The sequence below is a fragment of the Corapipo altera genome, unplaced genomic scaffold (assembly GCF_003945725.1).
Source record: "Corapipo altera isolate COAL_440 unplaced genomic scaffold, ASM394572v1 75, whole genome shotgun sequence".
NCBI lineage: Eukaryota > Metazoa > Chordata > Aves > Passeriformes > Pipridae > Corapipo > Corapipo altera.
Window position 1 is genome coordinate 6,128,890 of NW_020884887.1, and position 22,688 is coordinate 6,151,577.

At 52.0% G+C, this 22,688-nt stretch overlaps 2 protein-coding genes across 2 annotated transcripts in view; one reads left to right on the top strand and one right to left on the bottom strand.

Annotated features, from left to right (window-relative positions):
* SH3PXD2B (SH3 and PX domains 2B) overlaps positions 1-16,036 on the top strand; it is a 69,924-nt gene extending 53,888 nt beyond the window's left edge. Inside the window, exons 7-13 of the mRNA XM_027643348.1 lie at positions 4,004-4,138; positions 5,609-5,713; positions 7,744-7,861; positions 9,029-9,255; positions 10,139-10,188; positions 10,403-10,528; positions 11,404-16,036. Coding sequence (XP_027499149.1) covers positions 4,004-4,138; positions 5,609-5,713; positions 7,744-7,861; positions 9,029-9,255; positions 10,139-10,188; positions 10,403-10,528; positions 11,404-12,900 — 2,258 coding nt within the window. The 3' untranslated portion in view covers positions 12,901-16,036. The remainder of the gene's footprint in view (positions 1-4,003; positions 4,139-5,608; positions 5,714-7,743; positions 7,862-9,028; positions 9,256-10,138; positions 10,189-10,402; positions 10,529-11,403) is intronic.
* A 2,208-nt stretch (positions 16,037-18,244) lies between these two features.
* Positions 18,245-22,688, bottom strand: part of NEURL1B (neuralized E3 ubiquitin protein ligase 1B) — a 33,002-nt gene continuing 28,558 nt past the window's right edge. The window contains exon 5 of the mRNA XM_027643639.1: positions 18,245-22,103. Coding sequence (XP_027499440.1) covers positions 21,859-22,103 — 245 coding nt within the window. The 3' untranslated portion in view covers positions 18,245-21,858. The remainder of the gene's footprint in view (positions 22,104-22,688) is intronic.

Consider the following 22,688-nt stretch of genomic DNA (forward strand, 5'->3'; position numbering starts at 1 on the left):
CTCAGCCTCCTGTGGTGACCAAGAGACTCAGGTGACATTTGCTGTGTAGAGGAGGGCACGGTGTATGTGAGCATTGGAAATAACATCTGCTTTCTTTGGTGAGGTTTTTTACCAGTGTTTGTAATCCCACATGTCTGTGAGCCTCAGGCGTGGGCCTGGGCTGTGTTCAGCCTGCAGCTTGAGAGGGGTGGATTATCCCTCAGTCTCTGGGATTCTGAAGACTGACTTGGCCACTGATTTAGGTACATCTAAAAGTAGTCATCATATCAGTCCCCAAGGCGTTTCTGTTCTCATCTCACAGTTGAACAGAAAGCACAGATGGAGAGTCATGGGTTTGTTGCAGCACTGACAGTGCAGGGGATCCTGAAACTGTCTCCAGAGTTTATATTTGGTTGGAGCTGCTCAAGGAGACTGGCAGAGACCTCAAAAACCCTGCTGCCAGTTTTGTGTTAGATGCTTTCTTATGTGGCCATGTCTTTTTTTGTTGTGCCATGTAGTGTGCCTGCAATGGCAGAGGGACCCCAAACCACAGTATTCAGTCTGATGAGAAGCAGTGAAAACACAGCCCTCAAAATCCTCCAGCAGCCATAAGGGACCTTTCTGAAAATCCACTGGTGAATGATATCCCCATGTTATTATTTTCCAGTTCTGGAAAAATCCCTGAAGAGATGAGAGAGTTTGCAAAGAGTACAGTGCAGCATCCAGTGCCCATTTCACATGAGAGCAGTGAGAAAGTCACTTGTGGTACTGATCTTCACAAACTCCTCAGGTCTGGGAGAAGAAGGGCTGTCCTGAGAGCTCTGGGTCTGATCAGCACAGGCAGAGGAGTGGGAAGAAGAAACTTTATCCAAAGTATGACATCTTTGGAAGATGAATTAGGCAAGGGCTGGAGTATACAGCAAAGGCAAGTTTTAAAACCAAATACTTGTGCCCCCTGATTTCAGTCCTGAACTTTGTTCCCCTCTGGAGGCACCAGCATCCAAGCTCTCAAAGTCCTCACTTTTGGCCCTTGCAAAGGCAGAAAGTGGAAAATCTGGAAATGTCACAAGCAACCCCGTATCTGTGAAATTTCCTGCTGGCTTTGTACATATCAACACTTGGATGAATGGCCAAGTCTCTGGTCAAACAAAACCTGCAACGATTTTTGGGCTGACCCATCTGCAACATGCCTTGAGAGCAAGGTCATTGCACTGAGCAGCCCTTGGGTTGGTTCTGGGATGTGCTGAGCATCTCCCCAGTGGCTCTGCTGCATCCACAGCAAGCATCAGTTCTGCAAGTCCAATCCAGGGGCCTCAGTGGTCTTTTGGCACATCCCTTCTCTAGCCACGTTTGTGTCAGTCTCACAAGTGGGGAGTGTTGAGGATGCACAGTCTGTGCCCCTGCCTGAGCTGTCTGCAAAACTCACTCTCCTGTGGGACTGTACTAATCCTTCCTCCCCTCCCCAGGTGCAGAGCTTTAGTGCTGTTTGCCATCTTAGCTGGGAAGCTTTACACCACTGCTATTTTTGAGAAACCCAAGTCTGTCCATATACAGGATGTCGTTGTTAACTGTAGTGTGTATTTTTGTGGTTGAGGACGATTATGCCAGGTGAAGATGCTCCTGAAATTACCGCCTACTTCTTCCTCCAAGCTCAGTTTACCACTTTTGTTGCTGGTTTAATAGGTACATTGGAGGATCCAGAATTGGCTGCTGAAACTACAAATAGCCTCAGAGCAATGGCTGTAATTACAGCAAGGGAGGCAGAAAGGAGAGTACTTATCTCTTCCTATAGCTGTTATTCTTCTCTCAGGGGCTGGGTAGATCCTCAGATCACTTTAAATACAAACCTTTAATTGAGCTAGTAGAACAGATAGTCCTAGCATCCACCATTCACTTTAGAGGGCTATTTTTAATTCTGTCTGGTGCCCCACCTCTGGGGTTTGGTATGGAGGAAGCTTTCTTTAGCAGTAACAGATCGTCTGCACTTGGCCAGCTCACCTGGAGCTCTGCAGAGTGCTGTTTATAGCAGATTAACACAGACAATTTGCTTCCTCTTCCTTTAAATAGGAAGATGTCTTGAAAACACATTGTTCATTTAAATCTTGTTTGTGGTCTCTTTCTCAGAACCAGTTGGAGAGGTTGTGACCTTGTGCACAGGAGAACTTCTCTGTGAGGCAGAATCCTAGGAATCCTGAAGACTTGCTAGATCTTGTCCATCTCTACTCATACCCTTTTGGGATGAGTATGGCCCCATAGGTTTCCTATGGAGGAACCTATGCCCTGCAATAGGTTCCCCCATAGGAAAGATCTTTCATCATGCTGAGGCCTCTCATGTGTTGGGGGAGTACATGGTGCTGGTGCACTTGCCCACAGAAGCTTATTCCTGATAACACAGTCTGAATTCTTTGCTGCATATAACCTAGCTGTCCCAAGGAACCACCTCCCTCTAGGGAATTTTATACCCCTCAGAGACTGGGAGCTGATTATCCTGCATATCTGCCTGCTGTAGCAGCTAGAGCCTGGGGCAGGTGTGATTTCTGCCTCAACCCAAAACTTGAGGCTCAGGGTAACACATGGGCCCTTTAAATTCGACCTAACACCTGCAATCAGGTGTGTGATTCTTTGGTATCACTTGTGCTGTAATAATTAACACTCTCCTATTTCCAGAGCATTTGGCAAGTATTAATTAAATCTTACTGCACCAGGGGGAGAACAGGATAATATAATAGTGTCCTCCTCTGACAGGCAGCGAAGCCACAAGGCAGAGTGGCAGTTGGAAGCCAGGGCTTGGGGTGGAGGCAAGACTTGAGCAAGAGTTTGTGGCGCCTTTTTGCCTCTTGGAGGCTTTTGGAGGCAGATGGACAAGTGCTCTGGTGCTCCGGGTACCCGAGTGCCTTACGGTTGGTTCAGCGGGAGGCTGTGCCCGAGAGAATGTCTGTGTCTGATCCTACCAAGCCCTGGGTGCTCCATGGGCGCCCAGGGCACAACCAGCCCTGGGCACACGTGGGGAAAGGGAAGCTCTGCTCGGTGTATGGGACAGACTGGGGCCGTGTTTCCGAAGCAGTGACAGCTGCCAGTGGGAAGCAGCGCCGAGCCGGGGGGCATCCAGAGCTCTGCCGTAGTGGAAAACGTGCTTGCAAAGCACAAACCAGCCTGGCCCTGCTCCCCTCCCGTGACAGCGGGGAACTGGCAGTGCTCCCAGTGTCCCACATATCGGGCCGTGCTCCCTGTGTCCCGCCGTATCCCGCGGTGTACTCGTTATCCCGGCGTTATCCCGCAGTGCTCCCCGTGTCCCGCCGTATCCCGCAGTGCTCCCGGTATCCCGATCTTATCCCGCAGTGCCACCTGCCGCCGGCCCGGCTCCGCACCCGGCGATCCGGCCGCCCCCGGCTCTCCTCCGTTGTCGGCCTCCTTCTGGACACAGGAAGGCGTTGTTCCCGGTGTGTCCTGCCCATTTGCTCCTCCTTGGCGTATTTTTTTTCCTTTTCTGACACGAAGTTTGGATCTGCAGCAGGAGGAGCCAGGCAGAGAGCAGAGCAAACCGAGGTGCCTGAATACCCCAAGGCGATGAGGACAGGGGATGCTGCTCTGCCCTACACACAACTTCCACTTTCTTTGGTGGAAGAACCCACTGCAGTTTGAATGTTTTGAGCTGGGGTCAGAGCTGGTCTGTGCATTGGGGCAGCTGATGCCAGTGCACAGGAAGGTCCCCCAAACCCCCTCAGTCTCTGAAAGCAGGTCCAGGCTGCTGTGAGCATCTCTGGTGGTCGTGGTGAGGTTGCTTGGATGACTGTTGGTGAGCAGGAAGGTGGTCAGCGAGCGAAAGGTCTCACCTGGCTGTACCCATCTCACCTGGCTGCTGGTTTGATCTCTCTCCTCCTCACTGTGCCCAAGCCTCTGGCTCACGTTTCTCACGCTGGGGTCCCCAGGGTGTCCTGGAGCTGCTCGCAGGCCAGCAGGTGCTCGGGAGCGGTGGCCTGTGCTGACCCTGGCACACGGGTCGGTTCTTGTCCCCCCTGTGCAGGAGCTGACTCTGCCTCGGTCGACCCCTTGGTGCTGGAGCAGTATGTCGTGGTGGCGGACTACCAGAAGCAGGAGAGCTCCGAGATCAGCTTGTGCGTGGGCCAGTTGGTGGATATCATTGAGAAGAACGAATCAGGTACAGAGAGTTTGGCTTGGCAGAGGGCTTTGGGTCTGCTCTGTGTCACAGAGCAGGGATAGGAATAGCAATCCTGTATTCTCAGTGTTTTCCTAATAGGGCCTTAAACAAAACAGCCTCCAGGCTCCTCACGGGGGTGTCTGGTGAGCTGAGGTGGGATGTGGAGGAAGAAGCTTTGGTCTGTAGGAGCGTGGACAAGACTTCAGAGCTGTCTCTAAGGGAAGGGTCTGACTATCCATGTGCTGAGCGCCAGGCACCGTCCATCTTCTTCAGTCTCTACTTTATGCTTCTTTGTGCTGAAAAACTTGGCCGATGGGTCCTGAGGACAAAAAGCCATTCCCGAACTTGGCAGGCTTGTTTTATTGACAGAGGGGGACACTCTCATGGTGCCCATGAAAGCCCCCATTGTGCATTCACAATTCCTGCCTCCAAACACAGCGGGGCAGGCAGCCGAGCTATTCGCTTGCTTCAAAACTTAAACTTGCTCTTAACCTCTGCAAAGGGATCTAGTCAGATCATGGGCCCAAATTCTGTAGTTTGTTGAAAAGGGGAATTCATTCCCTGAAGTTTACAGAAGTTACTTGGGCGGGGGGGGGGAGGGAGTTAAATCATGAAAATAGATTTTTAAATTCTGGAAAACTGGTCCCCGGAGGATCAGTTGCACCAGCAGCTGTGTTTGAGAAAGAGAAAAATAAAAGCTACCCTCAAGCAAACGAAACCTATTAGCACAGCCAGTTCAAAAGCAATGAAAAATAATTTATTTATCAAAGGTCAGCCCTGATTTTCCCTCCCATGCAGGTAGCTGATTCCCTCCCCAACAATCTAGTTGTTTTTCTAAATGACTCACTGGTGAGGTTCTGAGGATAATACCCAGTCTTTATTTTTTTCCCCTGAAGACACAAATAGCTTGTGCTTTTAATAACTGAGGAGCACACACTTATTTTGATTGGGCACACAGGGTGGCCCAGAATTGCTTGTGGCCACTGTGGAGCTGGCTGGGTTTCCACTGGGAGAGCTCATGTTTTAATCCTGCAGTTGCTCGTGGCTTTTCAATTTTGCTGTTTCCACAAATGTAAAGAAGGCGAGCACAGCAGGAGCCAGCTATCGATTCACAGACAGGGTATTCATCTCTGCTAATTAGCCTGGACTTGCTGACCCAGACTGAGGGAAAATGAACCATGAAGGGGGAGCAAATGTGGTGGCTGGAGACATTAATCTCTGAGAGCCTCTCCTGTTTTTCCTGGGGAGAGAATTGTACATTTCCATGTCATTCAGCTGCAGTTGTCCCATGCTCCTGTCTGTGGTCCCTTTCGGATAGTGCTTGGCTCTGTTGCTTTGGGGCCACCCCAGCTTCCCATGCAGGCAGCAAGGAGAGGTCACAGCCCCCCAGACTCGTGGTTTGGAGAGGGGAGAGATTTTCTGGCTGGTGTGAGCCCTTGGCTGAGCCACCTGCTGTTTTTTTATTCTCAGGGTGGTGGTTTGTGAGCACATTGGAGGAGCAAGGCTGGGTGCCGGCGACCTGTCTGGAGGCCCAGGATGGAGTCCAGGATGAGTTCTCAATGCAGCCTGATGAAGGTAAGAAGCTAATGGAGGCATCTACCCCAGCTTCTTCCTGCTGAACTACTTAGAGCTCCTGGCAGTACTGCATCACCCTCCCTGAACTGGGCAGGGAAAGGACAAACCCACATGTGCTGCCTGGAATGGTCCTGCCTGCCCAGCAGCTCCAGTGCTGCAGCAGGAGTGGGGCAGCTGGGTACTGGCAGTGTGACTGATGGCATCCCTGCTCCCCCACAGAAGGGGCTGAAGGTGGCACCTGCAGGGAATGCTCACTCCTGCCACCTCAGTGCCTCCTTTAGGCCCCAGGGAGCTTTTACCTGCACTGGAGGAGGAGCAAAGCCCAGGTCCTTGGACAAATCACGTGTCTTCAACACATGCAGAACAAAGAGCACACCTGAGATTGTGTTATGGGAATAGCAAGGTTGCAGCCTTCGCTTAAAGCAAATCTGAAATGTCCCTGGAGAGCACATCCTTCATGGTGACCACTGTGTGCTCAAAGCAGTGCAGTAGCTGGCTCAGCCCCTCCTCTGGGCCGGCAGAGGTGGGAGGGGGGCTCAGACTGGGGAAGGGCCCCAGAGGGCTCCAGGTGAGAACAGTCTCTGTACCACTCTCTGATGTCAACCCTGTCTCTTCTTGGACCTGAAGTGTTGCCTCCTCACATCCTCTCTTGTCCTTCTCCTGCTTCCCCAACATGCTCTTCCCAGTCCCATGGAGATACTGGTCTCTGCCCAGGCACGTTGGCCGCCGTCGGACTCTTGGGGACTTGTACACCAGTGGATGGGGTCAAGGTGGACTTCACAGAGACTTTCTTGGCTGCCCATGTTTTGTGCTTGGAGCCTTGTTGTGTGCATGTTTGTTTGCTTTGCATGTGATGAGCCCTGCTTGTGTCAGTCCACAGTGTGTGCCATACCTGCTCCTCATCCTTCCATGAGGCCTGCTCATGTCCACATCCCTTTCCTCTATCAGCTGTTCCTTCTCACAATTTGAGGCTTGTTTTGGATTCAGAGACTGGTGTTTCTGCTTTCCCCCAGCACATGTATGCAGACTTCTTCCAACTGCTGCCTCAGTTCCTGTAAAAGTAACTTTGAGCCCTGGCCTGGGATTGGTGCCTCAGGTGGGGTCAGGAGGAGAAGAGCCAGCTTGGTCTTGCTGGATGTGACAGGACATTCTCCTCTGTGACTCCTTTGCATGAAGTGGGTGGGAAATCAGGCCCTTCCAGAGCTGTGCTCCTTACAGAAGAAAGATCCAGGAAACCTGCATGGTGGGGATATATGAATGTCCAGGTGTGGATTTTGGAGGCAGATTTTTCCCCAGATGGCCTCCACCCTATTGTGGCACAACTTAAGCACAGGCAGTTATTTTCCTGTGTTTCTTCCAGAGAGGACAGGACAAGGTGAGGGAGAGGGGTGAATGGATGGTTCTGTTTGTCTGACATATTGTCTGCATGGTTGTTAGGATGTTTCCCCTTCCTCCTGAAGGGAAGAACATCCATATCCCTGCTTGACATCCTTTGGTCTGATGGACAGAACATCAGACTCTTCTCCAGCCTCCACACATGGCTTTGACCAATGTCTTGGAGATGCAGCTGTAGAACAGGGAAATTCCTGTAGACCTGCTGCTGTAGACTGGTTTGAGAGCTTTGTGTGAGGAGTTGCTCCCTGATGCCCATGGGATTTCTTTCCCCTTATAGGGGACAGTTTTTCTTTAAAAGATTTGTGAAAGACATTTGAACTGAAATGGATGCATGGAAGAGCTTCTGTGACAAGCTGTAAAAAGACAGTCTTTAGTCCTAAGGGAGAGGAGGAACTGTTTTAGACAACTTCTTGGCCCAGAGTAGCTCTCCAAAGTTTACATTTCCAAATGCAGCTGTGTTTGTTTTGAAATATATTTCACTGTCATTTCTCTTCAGAATGGTTGTGTATCTGTGTGTTTGCACCTAAATTACAACAACAATTATCATTTATTAAAGCACTTTATAACCATTTTTCAACTGAGCCCAGGTTTCCATGAAACAATATCTCCATGAAACTGTGCTTTCTTTCCAACAGAGGAGAAGTACACTGTTATTTACCCCTACACTGCAAGGGACCAGGATGAAATGAACCTGGACAAGGGAGCTGTGGTGGTGGTGATCCAGAAGAACCTGGAGGGCTGGTGGAAAATCAGGTACCTCTTGCTCTTCCCTGGCACTGCAGCTGGGGCTGTGCAAAGCAGAGACCCAATGCGTGTAGGAGGTACCCAAGGTCAAGTCTGGGGTGCTGGGGAGGGCAGAGTACTAGAACTTATTTCTCTCCATCCCTACAAAGACCAGTTGATATTCAAGCACAGCTTTGGTTGAGAATCTTTAAAATCCCCTGATTTCCTGTGCTGGGAGGTAGACTGTGTCACAGCATCACATGCCCCAGCAGTGCAAAGGGAACTGGTGTGAGAACGTTACATCACGTCCTGCTGATGGGAAAACCAGCGAGTGTCCCAGAGGCAGGCTGGATCCTCTGGCTCTGTTCAGATGCTCCTGCAGAGAAGGGCCATTATCTGGGCCAGGTCTGCTGCGTGCAGGGTATGCTAAGGCCAAAGGCCAAAGGCTCCAGACCATCCTGAGCTGATAGTTGTTTTCTGCTGGAAGCTTATTTTCTCATCTGTGGTCCAGCAAATGGCTGGACTTGATCGGAGTGGGAGCACTGCTGCAATTTTCTTAACCTTACATTGAACCTGTGGTCTTGGCAGCAGCACAGCCCCAGAAACACATCCATTGACTATTTAAGCAGAGGAGAGCTGCCACAAGAGCTCTAAAGGCTATTACAAGCTCAGTAGTTGGTGCCATTGGAACGTAGTGGCTGCAGCCCAGCCAGCGGGGAGAGTCTCCGGCATGGCAGGGAGACTCTGCGGATGTGGTTTTTTGATCAGGTCACGGGACTGGTGTCTCTCCTAAACAGATATAGAGCAGGGAAGGGATCCAGGCTGCTGGTGCTCAGGCAGAGGGCTTGTGCCTTCTCCAAAGACCAGGTACATCAATCCAGCAGCAGTCCTCTGCTTTTTCCCTCTGCTTCCCCTGCCAGTGCGCTTCATTCCTGAGCTGCTGCCATTGCTGAGGTGAAAAGAAAATGGGGTTTTGCACCGTTCCCAGCCCTTGTCCTGCTGGCTGTGGCCAGTTTGTGTGGGAGCATTACTCATGACTGGAGCTCTCCAGGTGCCCATGTGCCACTGAGCACTCAGTGAGCTCATATTGCCCAGGACAGGTGGTACATTCAGTCAACATGAGAGCTCTGGCTCCAGGGATGTCCAATGACTTCACACCACTTGGGTGCAGTGATGTTGCCATTCTTGCCCCGACAGGTACCAGGGCCAGGAAGGCTGGGCCCCTGCCTCCTATCTCAAAAAGGGGAATGGAGACATGTTCTCGCAGAAGCTGGGGCCGGGCTCCTCCACTCATTCCTGTGCCTTGGATCTGGATGGCATCTCCCGGCAGCAGGTGGCGGCGAGCCGAGAGAAGGATGGGCTCGCTGGGCAGAGGGATGGGAGGTTCGACAGCCGCCCCCTGCCCAACGCTGACATCCGACGCAGTAAGTGGCCGGTCAGGGGCAGGTGGGTGGTGTCTGCAGCTTTCAAGTGAGGTAATGGGGCGTCAGGCACAGGCTTGCAGGGGCTGAGAGTTCTGCAGCCAGGTCTTCTAAAGGGTGTCGCTGCACACACAGGTGGGGCACAAGCACAGAACTTCCCAGGGACCTGCTGAGGGTCAGCAAATGGAGCAGGGATCACCTCCCAGGCTGCAGATTCATCTGGAGGTGCTCTCCTCTCAGAAGCTGGCATATCTGAAGGGAGCCTACAAGAAAGAGAGAGAGGGACTTTTTAGAAGAGCATATTGTGACAAGGACAAGTGGAAATGGCTTCAAACTGCCAGAGAGTAGGTTTAGATTAGATATTAGGAAGAAATTCTTTACCTGTGAGGGTGGTGAGGCCCTGGCAGAGGTTGCCCAGAGAAGTTGTAGGTGCCTCATCCCTGGAAGGGTTCAAGGCCAGGTTGGACAGGGCTTGGAGCAACCTGGTCTAGTGGAAGGTGTCCCCGTGGCAGTGGGTGGAATGAAATGATCTTTAAGGTCCTTTCCAACCCAGAATCACAGAATCTGTGATTCTGTGGTTCTATGATTGTAACCCCTCTGCAGGCCAGGTCTTCTGGGTGAGTCCTGCAATGCAAAAGCAGTTTTATGTGTTCACCTCAGATGCATTTCCCAGCAACACCCGAAAGCTGGTTTCCTTTCCCTTCCCTTCCCTTGAAACCTGAGTGACCTCTGCCACTCAGAGTGCCAGGGAGACAGATTCTTCCTTTGTGTTTCTTTCCCCTGGGGCAGGTTTGGTCCTTGCCTGTCTGTTTTGTCTTGTCTTTTGCAAACACGCATGTGACCAAAAGCCAGGAACTCAACAGCATCTGGAATTCTTCCTCCACAGAGTCACCAAAGATGAGGCAGAGGCCACCTCCTCGCCGAGACCTCACCATAGTAAGTGCCAGCTGATGTAGGAGAGCAGCAATGGCAAAGGGAGTGGGAGAAGAGCACTAAAAGGAGCTCTGGTCACTAGTTATTCTTTGCCTGAGATCTTACCCCTGTCCCTGGCCGTGCTGGTGTCTGTCTCTGCAGGCTGGTGGGCTGTGGGGATGTTGTGTCACACCTGCTGTAGAAACATGCTGATGGGTTTCCTTTTTTCTGGTCACAGCCACGTGGTTTGAACCTGCCTAAACCTCCTGTCCCTCCTCAAGTGGAAGAGGAATATTACACCATCGCTGATTTCCAGACTACCATTCCTGATGGCATCAGCTTCCAGGCAGGAATGAAAGTAGAGGTGAGACTGTCATCTTCCCTTCACCTATCTTCACATCGATGCCATGCTCCTGACTCCCATTGCCCTGGGACCTGTTTCAGACAGGAGCTCCCCTTCCAGGCAGGGAGGATCTGCTCACCATGGTATTCTGGATGAAAAATGGGCATGGTGATACATGCGATTGCCTCCATGTAGTGTTGACATCAGAGTGGGAGAGAAACCTGTATGAGCTCACCAGACTTTGGAGCCCAAGATGCTCTTGGTGGCCTCCTGTCCCCCAGTCATGGGTGCTGTGTTAGAGCTAAGGGAAAATAAAACCAAACCACAAATCAGGTTAGAGATGGTAGTTTTTTCCTTGGTTAGGCTAGGTGTAAAGTTAAAAGCACTTCCTGAACTGCTTTCCTGGCACATCCTCTTTGCTGGCAGAATCCCTCCTGCAGATGGGATTTTGCTTTCTCCGTGTGCTGATGTGATTTATCCCTCGCTAAGAGGATTTTCCTTTAGGGCTGCCCCAGTCAGCCCCTCCCAGGCCCCAGCCCCACTCCCGGAGCTGCAGAGACTGACGGTGTCCGATCCGCGCAGCATCGCTGCCGGTTGATCGCTCCAACAGTGCCACGCAGTGGCCACCGCCAGCACCCGGCATCCCGCTCCCGGGGACAGCTCGGAAACAGCTCCTTGCCGCGGCTGTTCCGTTCCTCAGCTCCATGGCACGCAGGTCTCCTTCCCTGGCAGAGGTCATGACCAGGTTCCCCTCCCATTAGATGCCAGTGCTGTGATTCCATGTTTTTTGGCTGGAGAGCCCAAGGCCATGTGCCCCCCGACATCATTTCAGAGACACCCTTTTGTGCAGAGAGGGATCCCACATGGATATCTGAGTTTTCCTTTCCCCTCGGCAGGTTATTGAGAAGAACCTGAGCGGCTGGTGGTACATCCAGATCGAGGAGAAGGAAGGCTGGGCCCCCGCCACCTTCATCGATAAGTACAAGAAAACCAGCAATGCGTCCCGGCCGAATTTCCTGGCTCCACTCCCCAATGAGATGGCCCAGCTCCGGCTCGGCGATGCCGCGGCCGATGGCAATGGCAGTGAGGAGGCGACAGGGCCGTGCCGTCCTCTGCCAGAGGCTCCTCCTAATGGTACGGATTGCAGTGGGAGGTGGGCCAAAGATTGGAAGGGGCGGGAAGCTCCTGAGAGTGGGGACCTTTCCTTTGCCGGGGGCTATGAGGAGATCTCGGACCGTGACACAGAGGAGAAGCCCAGCCTGCCGCCCAGGAAAGAGTCCATCATTAAATCGGAAGGCGAGTTACTTGAGAGGCAGAGACCTCCCCCCAAGCCCCCAGGGATGATTTTGCCCATGATCCCACCCAAGCAGTCGGCAGCCCCAAAGGACAGCAAGAAGCCAGAGCTCAAACCAGAGAAGGGCAAACTCTTCCAGCTGAAAAACGAAATGGGACTGGAATGCGGACATAAGGTGTCAGCCAAGGAGGTGAAGAAGCCAAACCTCCGGCCCATTGTCAAGCCAACCAAGCCAAAAGCTGAGCCTGTGGAGGACAAACCTGAGCCCATCACCCAGAATCCGTTCTTAAAGTCTAGACCTCAGATCAAGCCAAAGCCTGCTGCATCCCCCCGGACAGACCCACCTCCAGCTGATGATAAACTGGACATTTGCAGCCTGCGGAGCAAGCTTAGACCTGCCAAGTTCCCAGAGAAGCCCTCCGAGCAGGACACTGCTGCCAGTGAAATCTCCTTCAGTAGTGCTGTGGTCTCTTCGGAGGCTCCTGGAAGGTTTCCAGAGCGACCAAGCATGGAGAGCAAGCCCCTGCCCAAGCTGGACAGCTATACCACAAAAGAGGCACTGCCCAAATCTCCCCTGGGCCCAGCAAACACCCCGTGTGCCAGGGACGCCCCACCACAGCGCCCCGTTGTGCCACCTCGCAGACCACCCCCCCCCAAGAAAATAGGGGGTCCTGCCCCTGGCCTCTCAGTGGAGCTGAGGGCCCCAGCACGGGAAGCACCTGAAATTAGGTCATCTGCAGTGCCAGGGAGGCCCATGCTGGTTCCTCCGAAAGCCAAGCCCTTCCTCTCTGCCTCCATCCAAGATGAAGCCAAAGCAAAAAGCAGCGTAAGCCCAAAGGTCATTTCCAAACCAGTGGAGAGAGGGGACCCCAGGGAGAGGACCTCAGCCCCTGTCTCCAGCCTGGATATTACCAGGGAAGCTCTCTATGTGGCAGTGGCGGATTTTGAAGGCGACGAGGAGACCAACAGCTTTAAAGAAGGGACTTTGTTTGAAGTTCGCGAGAAGAACAGCAGTGGCTGGTGGTTTTGCAAGGTCCTGACGGGGGGGCCGTGCTGGGAGGGCTGGATCCCTTCCAATTACCTACGGAAGAAGCCGTAGCCACTCCTCTGCTTGCACGGCTGGAGGTTCCCTGGTCTCTCACCTGAGTATTTAATTAGCAGATTAATTTATAGTTTTCTGTGAGGCTGGCTTTAAAAGGAAAGATAGTAATTGAGATCCCACGCATCCCAGCTGGTGCCTGTTGGCGGCAGCGTGGAGGAAGCAGCTTGACCTCCCCTCCCCACCCATTTGCTCCCACCCACCCTCCTCCCCACATTCTCCCAAGGACTTGGCTCCTGTGCCATCCTGGCAGCCCAGACATGCAGCTGGAGCTGTCATGGCCAAGCTTCGTGGTGTATGATGGCTCCCATGGTTCTCTGTGCTCAGGAGATGGACTTTGATAGACATTTTGCCACCTGTACCATGAATTAAAGTAGCCGGGTGGAATGGTACCAACAAAGGGAATCTGGCTGCACAAAAGAATTTGCCTTTTCCTGAAGCTCAGGATCACAGTTAAATGTTGTAGGTCACCTTGCTTAGTCCAGGTGTGTGCCAGAGCCATAGGGAATGTGGCCAAAAGGAGGAATGATTGCTGAGAACAGGGTCCCTGTAGCTCTGTCTGCATGTGCAGGCACAGGCATTGCCCAGTTAAGGGCTGTGCCTTGCTCCACCCGCATGTGCCACAGGACCGTCCCTGCTCTGTGACAACAAGTGTTAACTTAAACATCCTCCTGATGGAAAAAAATGGAGAGAAATACACATACACTTGTCCAACAGGTCCTCTCTGCGCTGATCCAGGACACCATGCAGGCTTCTCTCCTGCAGTACCACAACCAAACGTCAGAGGGGTTTTGAGGAAGAATACTATGCAAGGCACAGAGGACCAAAATGACCCCAAAAGCCCTGGAAAAGGGTTGCTTTGCTTTCCTTCCCACACCGACTGCCCGGCTTGTTGGACTAATAGGGGACCACCCCTTCCCATGACCCACTGAGCTTTCCCGGGCTGGCGGGCAGCAGCCAGGAGGTGGGTCCTTCCATAGGTGCTGATATTATCAAGTGCAATCCAGAATGTGGGAGTTCAGCTCCTCATCACAACCAGTTGTGAGGTGTGTCTGGTGCTCAGGGGCTGCCTACCTTGTTTGTCACCCCACCTGCCTGTCTTCCAGGTCCTTTCATTTCACGCTGTGTGACAGGTTGCTTGGGGGGCTTCAGGTCAAGCAGAGCCTGGGATTTTTCAGTGCTGACATCCTTGCCTGCCAAGCCTAATCTTGCCCACAGTGTTGCTTATGCCAGCAGGAGGAAGAGCATGGATGTCCTGTCATTCCCCAGAGCCAATTTCTTTCCTTCTGTCCTTGTCTAACTTGCAGGTTCAGGGCCACATTTCTCTCCAGAAGAGCTTTAAACCTGGCTCTTGGTGGGTTTCACAGAGTCACAGAATGGTTCGGGTTGGAGGAGACATCTGGAGGTTATCCAGTCCCACCCCCCAGCCAAGGCAGGGTTAGGTTTTGTGTTGACCAAGCCCTGTTGCCCTCTCTGGTCTAATTGCAAGTGTGAGCACTGCAGCCACATTGTGTTGCTGCTGAAAATAATTACAGTTTTCCCTCTAATTTGAGACTGGCAGAATTGAAGCAGTGTTCTCCACTCCCCAAAATGCTTGCTTCCTTCTCTGTCCCATATTTTCTACCCTGAAAATGTGGAGTTGAAGATCCCTCTGTCTGCATATAGAAAGAAAATGGTGGTGCCTGTGGCCAGGATTATTCTGGGACAGTGATGGAGCAGTTTGTCCCAGCACTGGTTTGATCTAATAGAGAAGTCCTGACCATCCCAGTACGGCCTAAAATCCAGAAGCCCCAAGATTCAATTTTAGTCATGGGAATTCATGCACCCCATTCTCCAGTTGATTCCTCTTGCTCCCACCTGCAGTTTTTTCTGGTGGCACATCAGCCTCTGGTCAGAGTGACTCACCTGAGCTGTCAATAAGTGATCCATTTGCAACCCAATCCAGTAACAAAGCTCCTTGTGTGGCACATTGCTAGTTGTTGATGTGCTCCCAGGAGAGTTGCAGGGTGGGTTGGGGGAGCAACACTGCCTTTACTCTGCATATCACTTGCTCCAGTAAAGCCTTTCTGCTTTGGAAAGGAGTGGGGACAGGATGAGTTAAGCCAGAGCTGCTTGTCAGCCAAATCCAGCCCCCTCCGTATCTGAGGAAGGGGCTGGACCTGCATCCCCCTGTCCGCTCTGGTAGTTTCATGCAGGGGTGAAGGGGCTGTGTGTGCTTTTCTCAGGCATTGTGTCTTTGCTCTGTCTTTGCTGAACAGCCTTTTAATCTCAGAATTGCCTCTTATTTCTCTCTCTGAGACCTCACTGCCCTGGCTTTCCTCAGAGACGACTGTGTTGTTTGTGTGACCTCCGCACTAAATGAGGGCTATTCCCGCTTCCCTCCCAGACTGAACCTCAGAACTGGTAGTGCTTCATTTTGCTAACACAAGTACTGTATTTGGCTCATTGAGCACGTGACAGGATCGCTCCCTTGTTCCCAAAGAGCTTCCAAGAGGGCAGGGATCACACTCAGTATGTGCTGACACCTGCAGCCTTACCCCTTCCTACTACTCTTCTGTCTGCGAAGGGACTGCAGGCTGGACAACTCCAGTTGGGAAGATGCCAAGAGCCATTGGGCTGGCAGGGCTCTGCCCCCCATCTGATACATGTCCCCCAGTTCAGCCACATGTGCCCCAAGCCAGGCTGTGCCTCCTCTCTGTACTTTGCACGTCACATGCGGCCGAGCTCCCCGACTACCTCGTGAGGAGGAGGAGGGCAACTACGAGTACCCCGAGCTTGGCCACGGGGTGCATCACCCCATCAGCCAATGCCCAAACACCCAGTGCAGTGCCAGGGTCAGGCTTTGTGACAAGGGGGGGGCATTGCCATGGCTTGGGGCCCACGAGCCGGGTGTTGGGGACAAGCCACAGTTTGGCACATCCCCAGCAGGCTGCCAGCCCTGCTGTGCCCTGCTCCTCACAGGCTCCCTAAACCTCCCCAAACCCATTTGTTTGTCCGTGTCTCGCTATATTATGTAAGTGCATATAAATCTACATTACTGTGGGCGGGTGGGGGGCAGCAGAAGGTAGATGTAGCTGTGTACATGCCTATCTATACTTTCACCTTTATGGGATGGATTTTTTTTTTTTTTTTATTTGGGGGGGTTAGGGTTTTTTTTTGGGGGGGGGGGGGGGGGGGGGGGTTGTTTTCTTTTTTTTAAGAAATAAAAAGAAACTGCTTGACTGGTTTCAAGCACCTTAGTGAACCTGTGTGTGGCTGGTGTAATTCTGGGGTGCAATGTGGTGTGCTGCTCTCCTGTCCTGGCAGCTGTGGCTGTGCTCCCACATACAGCAGTGCCTGGGAGTGGTGAGGGTTATGGGTACCCTGGCAGATCCTTGGGGCTTGCCCAAACTTTGATTAGTGTCCCAGCAAATGAGCTGGTGTAGTGCAGCAGTTGTGTTACTGTGATCTCAAGGCAGCAGAGTCTGGTGATTTTGGGGAAGTGGGGGGAGAGAGAGAGAGAGAGGGACTACCCATCCTCAGGAGGGGCTCTTGGGGGTTCAGGCTGGCCAGGGAATGGAGCTGCAAGGCTCAGGCAAAAGAAGGATTGGATTCCAAAGCCCAAGTGTCTGGCAGAAGGCTATGGTGTTGCACACAGGCAGTGCTTCATAAGGAGTGGGAAAGAAGTGGGGGAAAAAAGACATGGATGAGCAGCTTGCACTGGCCCAGCTGACCACCTGCCAGCCTGAGACATGCAAGCCCTGTCCATGCACACCCCCAGCTGTCAGGTGCCAAGGACCCCCAGCAGGGCTGTGCAGGCAGCAGGTACCAGCCCAGTGCCTCTGGACTGGGATCAAAGAGTGTCAGGGAATTCTCTCCTTTGCTTCTGTTGAAACAAAAGAATAGTCCCAGCCACTTGTACGAATAAATCCTGGAACAATCAGACCTATTTCGCTCCACTTCTTCAAACTTGAGAACTGATTCCCCTATCAATATAATCAAAGGAGGGGGAAGAATTTAGTCTCGTTCAAATAATGTTATCAATCATGTAGCATCAGGGCCCACCTTGCTTCACCCTATGGCTGTGTTCACTCAGCTGCCTGCAGCATGTGCCCCATGCCATGACCAGGTGTCTGCCCACCCACACTCCGTCCAGGGCTTGTCCATCAGCACCCTGGCACCCGCCCTGATGCTGCCACTTGCCACCCAGCAGCAGGTGAGTGCACCAAGGAGAAATTCGGGGCCTGTGACATAACCTGGAGTACTGCATTAGCATGGCCATGTGGGGCCCAGCCCATCTTGGGCAGCTCCTTGCAGGTGCCAGGCCACATCTCATGGGCACACTGCTCCTGGCTCTGAGCAGTGCCAGCTGCTGCCCAGATCTGCTGTGCTGGCACAGAGCTGGGCTTTGGCCGTGGGAGACTCAGTTTCAGCTGATACCTGTGTCACAGCACCCAGGTGCAGGGGATGGGAGTGGGCTGTGGTTCTCCACGCTCTCCCTGGGGTTTGGGCCAGCACAGGCTGGAACAGGTCATCACATCAATGCTAACTGTGGTGCTGAGCTGCTCCATGGCCTGAGACTGGTAGCATTGGCCTGTTGGCATCTCAGAAGGATCAGCTCTGTGGATAAAGTGGGGCAACAGAGTGTATAAAAAAGGCATTTTAGTATAAATAGCCACTGTCGGGCTCCCTCACCACCTGTGGTGAGTGAAGGGTTTCGTGTGAACACTTAACTCTGGCCATGTGCTTGCCAGGGCAGAGTTATGAATGAATTTTTCCACTCCACATTAAACCACATCTGAGACTGCTTGACTGGTATCTGGCTTCAGCAGGCCACATTTCAGGATATAAACAGTTTACAGAGCAGCCTTCTGTTGGCCTCTGCTTGTGAAATAAAGAGCCAGGCCAGCCCTTGTGCTGTGTTTGCATCACCCCTCTCTGGCCACCCACAGTACCCAGGCTGCCACAGCCCCAGCACAGGCACAGGAGCAGGATCAGGCTGGCAGCTGCCTTGCTTAAGATTGGGTAAGAAATTCAGGGCACTTCTTGATGGCATCTACCACTGAACCCTTTCACCTCTGTAGCCCTAAAATACACCCTGCCCGCCAAACTTGCAAGTGTTTGCAAAGTTAAGGTAGCCAGAAAGCCTTCTTACGCTTCCCAGCCCATCAAGGGACTGAGCAGCCACTGGGCTGTGACTCCAAGAAGCAAAACACAGCTCATGAGAGGTATGTAAAGTGTCTAACTTTTTTTTTTTTAAGCAGATGAAGAGAGCTGCCCTGACCCTTCCTCTCTGGATCAGTATTGCCATGCTTTGCAAATCGCTCCCCAGCTCAAGCTCTTTTAAACATTCTGGAGCACTCTGTACAAGCCAAAGTTTTATTTGTTTCATAAACAAGTAAAATTATATTAATGTAAAACAGGTAAATGGACAAAAGTAAAACACACAGCACTGAACACAACGCTATAGAGTACTGACATGTAGAAGTGCAGTTCCCCCCCTCGTGCGATGCCCTCCCTCTCCCGGTCCCCCAGATGATTTGCTTGAAAAGCCTAATACAGAGGTCCAAAATCTGATTCAGCTTAAACAAGATGTACAGGTCACAGTATTGAATCATAAAGGTAACGACAAGAGAGTAACTGTCTCAGAAAGGGGGAAGGTAAAAGAGTTCCCCAATCTCATATCTTTCTTCCTTCCTTTCTTCCTTTTTTTAAATTTTTAAACAAAGAGGTTAAGGAGGAGAGGGGGAAAAATCCATGGAAATAAACACTTTTTCACTCCAGCATATATATATATATACACACATATATATATATATATATATATAAAGCAGGATTCTCAGTGAACACAAAATTCTATAAAACTACCATTGATCTGTGCTGTTTTCTCCCCCCCATCTTTTTTTTTTCTTTTTAAAAGTTGCTTTAAAAAGGATAAAAAGTGCACAGACACCCTTATAAGGCACAAACAGATCTTCTGTACAAATAATATATCATTGGACTGTTTAAAAAAAATAGCAATACGAATACTAACAATTAAATCTGAAAGAGGCTACCTTTTCCCGGACATTTTTTTTTTTGAGGCCTATTTTGGAAAATTCCCGTTGCTCTCAGATAGGCAGGGTGACACATCCACTGCTCTCACGTCTTGTTTGCTGCTCAGCCGTGCTCCAGACGCTGCCTGAGCTGGTTCCCTTGCTGGCATCACTGGGTGCTGCCCTTCTGGAAACCGGTCTTGGCTACTGCAGTAAAAATTCAGCCTCTGCAATGTGTCCTGAACAGCTCAGGCCCAGCCTGGGGTGGATTTGGTATTTCTCCTTGCTGGCTTAAAAATACGAAAGAGAGCTACACCAAAATAAACCCCACCCCAGGCATGCACCAATCCTGCTCACTGAGGACCTGAGGTGTTGGCCAAGCAAACAGACTCTGCTCTGCTGGTGTGGCTGTGCAGTGACCAAAGGGACTGGGCACCCCTGAAACCGGGACAGCAGCCCCAGGAATGGCCACTGGTGCTCACAAGCCCAGACCTGATCCAGGCTGGCATCGCTCGCAGTGAGTGGATTCTGACACCTTTCCTTGAATTCCTCATCATACAAAGGCTTCCCACTGCAGCCTGTCCCCAGGCAGGCACTGACCTGCCTGGCCCTTCATCCCGTGCTGACATACCCTGCCATCGTCGTGCCCTTGGTGGTGTGCCCACCCACCGCAGCCGGACCCTGATCTGCCAGTGTGGCACCCAGGAGGTCTCTAGGAAGGCAATGCCTGGGCAGAGAGCAGCCAGGAGGTCCAGGCAAAGCTCCAAATGCAGGGAAGCTGCCCTTGCTGCCTCCTTCAGTAAAGGTGTGAGTGAACTCGTGCCGCAGTTGCGGTGTGAGTAGCTCTGCCGAGGGCTGAGCACACTCAGCAGTGGCACAGCCAGCGCCATCAGCCAGGTTTCCAAAAAGGGCTCTGCAAAGACGGTGGGCCCTTGTGCTGATGCAGTAGGGCAATGGCTGAGAGATCTCACTCTAGAGCAGCCTCTCATTTGTACACTTAATTAAAATGTTCATCAGTTCTTAAAGGAAAAAACGAAAGGTTTCCCCGTGCTCTGTGAGCTGGCAGGCACAGCCCGTTGCAGGAGGAGAATGAGCTGCTCTCCTGAGTGTGCTCTCCACGATGGCAGCACAGGGCTGGCTGCTGGTCAGTAACCAAACACAGCTCTCCTGGCACAGCCAAACCACCACCCGGGCAGCAGCACCAGGAGAGGGCTGTGCACCCACAGCTACCAGCACCTTGGAGGAGAGAGGAAATGGCCAGGCGAGATGACAGGCACTGACAACCTCAGGCTGCCCCTCTGTGCCCAGAAGCCCTGAAATGTACAGGAGTTGCTATTCTGTTTTTTTCTTTTTCGGACTAAAATTGCACCTTTCCAAAAAAGCTGTTCTTATGCACTTGGTAGCACACGGCTGCAATACCAGCCCCTCTCTCATCCTTCCATTTGCATCCTCTCTCTTTTTCCCTCTTGGACCAGCTGGAAGCTGGTCAGGCTCAGGCTGAAGGACTGGACAGGAGCTGTGCAAGTGGGCAGAGGGCAGAGGACGGAGAATGGAGGGCAGCTCCTGCTGGAGCAGCAAGGAGGAGGACACTGAGCTCCTCACACCAGTCCCTGTGCTGCACACTCAAATGCTGCTCAGCTCATCCAGCTGCTGCCTGTAGCTGTAACATCACACCTGAAACCCATTTACCTTTTAAGTCCCAACATCTACTAATAACCCCAGAGCCTTTTTCTTTCCTACTCCTAAGTAAAGCCAAGTGAGATAGATCCCTGTTTTTCTCAACAAGTTCTCATCTACTGTTGAGACCCAGCTGTGCTGGAAAACTGGGAAAGGCAGGAGAAAGAGCAGGTAAGATCAGCACAGACACAGTCCTCAGAAAAAAGGTGAGCCTGCTGGGACTGGGTCAGAAATTAATTTCTCACCACAGGCTCCAAAAAGTCCCCATGGTGGGGCAGGAGGAAAGCTGAGCCCTGCTATGGCACTGGCTGCGGGGGAAGGTCTAGAACAGGTCTAGCCAGGCAGGATGGGGTAACATGGCAGCTCTGCCACTTACCAAGAGGGCAGAGCAAAATGCAGGTGTGTGTGCCTGGTGATGGCAAACACCATCACAGCCAGGATTGCAGTGTTCCCATCCAAACACTCCTCTCATCCACAGGCTGGAAATTATGGCTTCATCAGGCCTGAGTCACCCCTCATAGCTGCCCACTGCTGGGGCTGGCTGGGCTCTCAGTGGGCTTGTGCTCCTCACTGCTATCCCATGGCAGCTCTCCAGGTCTCAGCCTCCCTGGCCAAAAGTCCCTGCTCTGCCACAGAAAGCAAAAGCTGCTTTATCTATGTCCAGACTGGCTTCTCCATGTACCCCAGAAACCTGTTCACGGGGACAGAACCCAAACAAGTGAGAATCTGGCTGTGCTACTATTTGGCTTTAGTTAGTTCTCCTTACACAGATAAGCAGGACATTTCCAGATCAGTTTTGTCCACTTTGAACCCTCCCACTGGGCCTTATCCTAATTTTGTTCCACCACAGCACAAGTATCTGGCAGCATCCCAGAGCTGTTCAGGTTTTCGGGTCAGGAAGCCCAGTGGCACCTGGCATTGACCAAATGGCAACCTCCCCTTGCAGACCCACACCACAGCGAGCCTCCTCCGGAGCAGGAAGAGGGAAAAAAGAACCTTTGCAGGGGAAATTTCTCATTTGCAGCTGGGTCGGGTGCAGACCGTGATTCCCCGGATTCGCCTGTGGGCACACAGCCTGGCCGTGCCTTTGGGCCCTACATGATCCTCAGCTCAATTTTATCCCTGAATTGTGCCCTACCTGTCAAATAAGGAAACACAGATAACGAGCCACTTGATAACGACTGACCAGCACGATAACCCATAAGCAGGGACGGAAAGGCGTGGTTACTGCTAGCGGCGTTCCCCTTCCTACAGCCCGAGGCGGGCACTAAGGGCGGTATATTTTAATAACATCTTTGATGACCCGTCGGCAGATTGGGCAGCAGGCATTGAGCTGCTTCTTCAGCTTAAGACCGCAGGTGTTGCAGAGGCACATGTGTCCGCAGGTGTAGATCACCGTGTCCACCTCGCTGTCGAAGCAAACGGTGCATTCCCCGTTCTTGCTGCTGGATGGCTCCGGAGGGGGGAAGACAGGAGAGATGGGGGGGCTCAAGGGGGAGCTTGGAGCAGTCACTGCAAAAGAGGAGGAAGGAATGAGATAATTTAGTCACCACAGTGGTGCAAACCTGACACTGTACAACACACACGCTCAAGTCAGTTTTTAAGGCTCTTCCTGCCTTAGTCACTGCCTGGTTTGTTTGGCCAAGCAACCCCCCCGTGTATTCCAACCAGTAGCACAGTTACAGTTCCAGGCAGAGCCTGCTATCCCTTTTTTACACATCCATACATTTTTTTAACAGTTCTAGGGATGGTGAGTCCACCACTTCCCTGGGCAGCCTGTTCAATGCTTGACCACCTTTTCAGTTAAGAAATTTTTCCTAATATCCAGTCTAAAACACTCTTGGTGCAATTTGAGGCCATTTTCTCTTGTCACTTGATACCTACAAGATAGACCAACCCCTACCTGGCTCCACCTTTCCATCAGGGAGTTGTAGAAAGCGAGAAGGTACCCCCTGAGCCTCCTCTTCTCCAGGCTGAGCCCCCCCAGCTCTCTTAGCTGTTCCTTGTGCTCCAGATCCTTCCCCAGCTCTGTTGCCCTTCTCTGGACACACTCCAGCACCTCAGTGACTTTCTTGTCATGAGGGGACCAGAACTGAA